The sequence below is a fragment of the Cryptomeria japonica genome, chromosome 10, assembly GCF_030272615.1.
Source record: "Cryptomeria japonica chromosome 10, Sugi_1.0, whole genome shotgun sequence".
NCBI classification, from domain to species: domain Eukaryota; kingdom Viridiplantae; phylum Streptophyta; class Pinopsida; order Cupressales; family Cupressaceae; genus Cryptomeria; species Cryptomeria japonica.
In genome coordinates this window covers 9,095,626-9,102,129 of record NC_081414.1, presented here as the reverse complement: position 1 = coordinate 9,102,129, position 6,504 = coordinate 9,095,626, and the positions used below count along the sequence as shown (strand labels likewise).

Here is a 6,504-nt window from a genome sequence, read left to right as displayed (position 1 = left end):
ATAAACCCTAAACATAATTGTAACCTTGACACTAAATCCTAACGATAAATTTAATCGTAATAATAAACCATAACCATAACCCTAACCATAACCATAATCGTAACTATAAGCATAAACCCTAACCCTTACCATAATCCTAAACACAAACCGAAACCTAACAATGATGGTAATCCTAACCATTATCATAACCCTAATCATTATCCCGAACCCTAATCATAAACCTAACCTAAACCATGATGTGAACCGTAACCCTGACCATAACATTAACCTTAACCCTAACACTAACCATAGCCATAATAATCCTGATTAAATAAAGTGTTATATTATCATTAAATAAACTTTAATAATATTAGATTTTAGTATTTGCTTTGATCTTGCAACACATATATATTATAAAAATAGTCTAAATACATATATATAATTTCATATATCTCTATGTAATAATTTAATAATATTATAATATTATAATTTAATTTATTTTAATAAAAAGATACTATATAATTATATATTGATTTATTTTATGATTCCCATGTTGCGTCACACAATTGCCACTAGCATATATACCTTAAATTTTAATTTAATCTATATAAAATATGTCGAGAGATATCCTTCTCGAGGCGCCTATTTTTAATGAAATTGCACCCTAGAGTCAAATAGGCGCCTTGAGAAGGATATCTCTCGACATATTTTATATAGATTAAATTAAAATTTAAGATATATATGCTAGTTAATAAACTAGTGAAACCAACTCTAATTGAAACTTGTCCAAAGTAAAAACAAAGAATGGTTTTGCAAATTTTTTGGGAAGAAGACTTCTTCACGTTGCTCACGTATGTATTGCATTATTAAAGCGAGTGGATAATATCGACCAAACAATGAACGTCATCATGAAGTTTGTTTGTTATAAGCTTTGCTATATTAAGCCAATATATTATGTCATCAAAAGAAAGTTGTGATGAAACGAATACAGAAAGAAACTTGGATAGTATTTTTGCTTTTAAATTGTTTTTTTATATTATATCCGAGGATTCCACGACCACCTACAAAGATTCAATATGATTTCATATTCTAACAAGAACAACATAATGTCGTCAGATTTTATTGTACATTGAAAATTTAATTCTAGACTTTAGTTGCTTTCAAAGAAGCTTTTCTCTCTGAAGTGATCTGCTCAAACAGTTCTCGGATCTTAAGTCCTACTATGGTTTGGAAGAGTCCAGTGCCATTGTTGCTTCCTGGAAAATCAGAATGTTTCAACATCTGCTGAGTGATTTCTCCATAGAATTTCGTCGATATGTTGCTCAAGTGACTCTCCACATATATTAATTCATCTAGTCTGTCAAACTGCCCATCCATCTCCAGAACAGACACCTGATATGAAAAGCAAATGGAAATTCAGTGCTCATCGATGTTCTTCAACATATTTGTAGATGATGAAGTCAATATACGCACTTCCCTTGACCCATGTCTATGCAGCAAACTAAAACGTATGACATAAAAAAGAATTTAAAAAGAATTATATACCATGTGTTTTAATTTGCTGCATTCCCTTGTTACCCCGTTTTCCATTTTCCTGGTTATCTCAATTCTCCACGAAGCCTAGATATGCCCACTTTCCTTATTCTCTTTATTTAAGGAGACACTAATATCTAAAGTAAAAACCCAACTTTTATCATATCAAGGGAAAACAAGACACCCCTTTGTTTTTACTTTCTATGCCCATTCTAAACATGCTTGGAGGACACAATGCCAACGTACCCACTTCCCTTTTATCCTTTCCTCTTTGGAATCTCTATATCAATTACTGATTGAATGCATCCTAGTTAAAATGAATTATATAGAACTGTGTTGCAAAAGGAGGAGATGGGTGTAGTACCTCATTGTCGTAGTAAACGTCAGGGCCATAGAAGAACTTGATGCCAGGATATGAACATGTCAACTTCCTACCACAGGGAATCCAGGAGATTGTGGAACCCTCATCAAACAGGTAGACTGGATTGAAGTACTTGACCCCTTCTTTCATCACCATCCTAATCCTCAAGACCTTCCCCTCATTGTCATCAGGAATTAGCTGTGTAGGCAAGACTTGAATCACAACATCTGCATATTGCTTCTGTGGATCTGCAACGTTATTCATAGCATCAAAACAGGTATAAAAATAAATCCACATAGCAATTGCAAGTACTGAAAGACACATTTGCTTCGGTTCTCTATCTCATTATTCTGAATCGTAGAGTATGATTTTAAACATTGATAAAAAAACATATACAGCAAATCCATGTTTCTGCTCTCTAGTTCATTATTCCGAATCATAAAATATGATTTTAAACGTTGATAAAAAGACATACACAATCAAATTCAGAAGCTCTCAAATTCAATACATAATACATACCAATGTAAGCATCAAAGTCTGGCTTCCGAGCTTCAATGCTGGCTTTGATGCTTTCTAGACTGTGCCCACGTTCTGCCATGTCACGCTGCACTAATGCTCAACAATGTTAGCTCAAGGGCTACAAAATTTCTCCTGCATGTCAATTACCCAACACTTATCCCTAATCTGCCCTGAGTCCTGACTATGAGATAGAAAAACAAAGAGCAGAGGCAAGCAAAGCAATGTCATGGCAGATGAAAGTGGTACCAGAGCAGAGGCAAACATATGCTATGGCAGATGAAAGTGGTACCAGAGCAGAGGCAAGGAAATGCCATGGCAGATGAAAGTGGTACCAGAGCAGAGGCAAGGAAATGCCATGGCAGATGAAAGTGGTACCAGATTTAAAATTGAAATTGAGGATGACATTAAAACTAACCTGAATTTTCCAGGCGAACTTGACCTCATTGCTGATGTCCAAATATATACTGAAGTCCAGCAAGTCTCTGACTCGTGCGTCGAACATGGGATGAAGGCCTTCAATGACAAGGATCTTGGGAGGAACAATCTCCTCTGGAGGATCAAGGAGACCAGAAACATGGTTGTAAATGGGTTTCATAACAGGGGAGCCCTCCTTGATAGCCTTAACCTGCTCATACATGAGATCAAAGTTATTGGCCTTGGGGTCTAGAGCAGTGACAGCCTTCTCTTTTCTCCCAAATCTGTCAAGAGAGTGATAGTCATCAAGGCAGATGACAGTGGTGGTGTCACTGATGAGAGTGTTGGAGTCAGGATTACCACCCTTGGGGGGCTCTGCTGCCCCTCCAAACACACTGGTTAAGCGCCTCATGAAGGTGCTCTTGCCGCATCCTGAATCAGCAGCAAGGCCTATCACCACGGTCTTTTCACCGGATACTGAGCATATGACCACAGATCCTCTTCTGCCTCTTCTTGAACAGAAGGTGGAAGGAGGTTTGGAACAGAATTGGGAAGCCAGCGACAGAGATGATGATCTGTGGAGGCCTGTTGTGGGGGCTGGGCAGGCCATGTTTTATCTCCTCTCTCTTTATGTGGCCGTGGAGGAGAGGGATTGGAATGGAGGACCTGCAACTGCAAGAATGGGTTTCAGTGGGAGATAACAATGGGGGCTTTTTGTTGGGTTTTGCTAGCGAAACATCGCCCATACGTTCAATTTTTGTTTCAAGAGATAACAAGACACGTGTCGTCGGGAAAACGGCATAATGAGGATGAGGGGAGGGATTTTTGTGTGTGGCCGCGGGACATGAGAAATAATGTAGCCTTATCGTATATTCTGCTTTTCTTGTGGACCCCGCTTCTGTTTGTAGTTTGTTCCATGCTTCGCTTAGTAATAAGCAAAGAGCAGCCAACCAAGAACAAACTCTTGGGGATCACATTTCAATGGAGATTTTCTCTATATTTTCTGGGCTGTATCAATTAAAATAAAGATGATGATTGGTTTATAGTTGTAAACAAATTATATAGGAGGTGATTTGTGTGGGGAATATTCTTTCAAGATAATTTTTTTATTTTTAAAGTTAAAATTAGTTGTATTATTTTAAGATTACAATATAAATTGTAGATTTTTTTAATTTATAAGAGTGGTTCTAACATTCAGATTTTAGAGTGATTACGATTTAAGCATAATTGTGTCTAAAACTAATTATACAATTCATATTTGGATCCAATCTAAGCACTCAATATAGAGAAGATCTAATACAAGAAACCATAAGTGGTAAACTTAACCATGGGTTGATACCATGGCCTAAATATGGTGCCCAAATTTGGGGCCCCAATTGCCATGCTCCCCGCCATGATGAGTCAACATGCTAATAATAGTAGTTGCTCTTATGTTGTCACAGTTCTTAATAACTTTGTCATAAGATCCACTTACCAAATTGGGCTTTTCAACTTGGCTCCATCATTTCCCTTAAAAGATGCTCTATGATATGCCATAAGAGCGGTCAAGATTCCTAGTTGATAATGTACTCCCCTACAATTATGCTCTTATGCATCTTAGTATATCTTTTTTACAACACTATCTTCATCATAGGTGCTCTTATAGATCCTTCATGGCAATATACTCTCTTACACACCATATTCATGTTATAATAAAGTATACACATGACATAATGACCAAGTCATAAGTGAAACAGTCTTAAATGATATATGATGAACATGAGAATTGCAAGACATATGACAATCCTATCCCAAAATTATTCTACTTGCCGTATACCTTTCAAGAGCAAAGAGGAACATCAACACTATCAATGAATTGCTAGTGATCATGAAGCTAGTAAACTCACTACACCACCTAATCTTTTTTGTACTTGAAATCTTTGTTAATGTATTGACAATACTCACCAAAATATCAACCTCCTTTAGCATCACCCTCCCATTCTTTAGCATATCACAAACAAAACGGTACTGGATATCAATGTGTTTTATCCTTACATGAAAGGTTGGGTTCTTTGATAAATGTATGACACTTTAACTCTCACAAAAAAATTATGATAACTCCTTGAATTAGTCCAACATAGCTTCTTACAAGCACAAGTAGTTGTTATGCACTCAACTTACATAGTGGACAAAGCAAACATGGACTACCACTTGATCTTATAGCTAATAAAACCATCAAATAAATTAAAATAATAATAATTAATGGACATAATGCTATAAGGTCACCTACCTAATCTAAATCCACAATTTAGCCATGAATATCCCTTGTAAAACCACCATGATAAATTATAGAATACTTACATACACACCACAAGTATTTGAAGAGCCTCTTAATTGCATCTCAATGATCTCATCTAGGAATAATCATGAAATGACGAAATATTCCCAATTCTTGGTGATGCATCTAGTCTTGTATAGATGATAACATACATCAAAATCTCAACAACACTAGCATAGGTTACTCCACCCATGTCCTCCATCTCATTAGGTGTAGATGGACACTACTCTATAGATAAATTTTCCTCCATTGAAAATATGAACACTCAAAGGCCTTTAAATTAACATGCTAAATTTCTCTAAGACTAAGTTCACATAATTATTTACTTATCTCTTCTAATCTTCGTGCCCAAAATGTATTTGGCTACTCACAAGTCCTTCATGTCAAATGAAAGATAAGGTTTCAAAAAACAAATTGTTTCCTTATTATTACCAAAGAATAATATGCCATCTATGTACATTGTGAAAAGATTGAAATGATCACCATCTATCTTATAATAGACACAATGTTATAATCTGGATCTCAAAAATCCCAATCCTAACACAAAATAGTCAAACTTTTGATATCACATGGAGTAGGAGATTCTGTGGGATTTTGCCAAGATCAAGGGCACAATGAAAAGCATAAAAAGAGAGACAATAGAATGATAAGAACAAACTGTATTCTCATCAATATGCAAATGATCAACTGGATTCCTCAATACAATGAATATAGGCCTGCTTATATAGGCAAGGCCATATGGATGTACGAGCACACAATTATGACATTTGGCTCAATGAGAAACAAGGGTAGGTAAAAAATACTAGGGGTAGGTAGAAGAAATAATATAATATTCCACAAGAGGTGGATGACCCACCGAATGCGGAGTGTAACAACAAAATAAGACCACAAAAGGTGGAATTTCTCCTACAAGCTCTATCCCTATGTGCACACTTCCCTAAGTGTCTCAAATCCAAACTACGAAGAGATGCATTATCCTAAGTTAACTTAAGTAAAGTGTGATAATATCCATAATAAATATTTATTTACACCAACACCCCCCTTAAGTGCAACTTAGGGGAATGAAGACTCAAGTCAACAATGCAAGATGGGTCCCGACTACTAGGCCATGATAGGTACCCATGTACAATATGCAAATGCAAGAAAAACTATGCAATGCAATCTCTCACAAACGGAGAAAGGGAAAAAACCCAATGGGAAAAAACTCCCCCCTAAAAGAGAGATGAAAGTACAAAAGACTCTCAAAGAAGAAGGACAAAACCTCAAAGAGGAAAAAGTCCCCCCCATAAGAGAGGAAGGAGAAGTTAGCTGACCCCCCCTAATGACACATCCCGCACCCCTAAGAGAGCTCTCAACTACTGGAACTTACTCTCGGTGAAAG

General features: G+C 36.4%; 1 protein-coding gene across 1 annotated transcript; it reads right to left on the bottom strand.

Annotated features, from left to right (window-relative positions):
• Positions 1-969: 969 nt before the first annotated feature.
• Positions 970-3,598, bottom strand: LOC131069384 (phosphoribulokinase, chloroplastic). Its single transcript, XM_058004774.1, has 4 exons — positions 2,808-3,598; positions 2,393-2,477; positions 1,877-2,121; positions 970-1,371 (listed from the first exon to the last, which is right to left on the bottom strand). Exons 1-4 carry the CDS (start codon positions 3,414-3,416, stop codon positions 1,123-1,125), a joined length of 1,188 nt encoding a protein of 395 aa, XP_057860757.1. The 5' UTR covers positions 3,417-3,598; the 3' UTR covers positions 970-1,122.
• Between the last annotated feature and the right edge of the window lie 2,906 nt (positions 3,599-6,504).

Coding starts and splice junctions, on each gene's coding strand:
- LOC131069384 (XM_058004774.1), bottom strand. CDS start 3,416: ATGGCCTGCCCAGCCCCCACAACAGGCCTCCACAGATCATCATCTCTG. Junction 2,478..2,807: donor AGTTCGCCTGGAAAATTCAG/GTTAGTTTTAAT, acceptor GCATTAGTGCAG/CGTGACATGGCAGAACGTGG. Junction 1,372..1,876: donor ACGTTTACTACGACAATGAG/GTACTACACCCA, acceptor TTTTCATATCAG/GTGTCTGTTCTGGAGATGGA.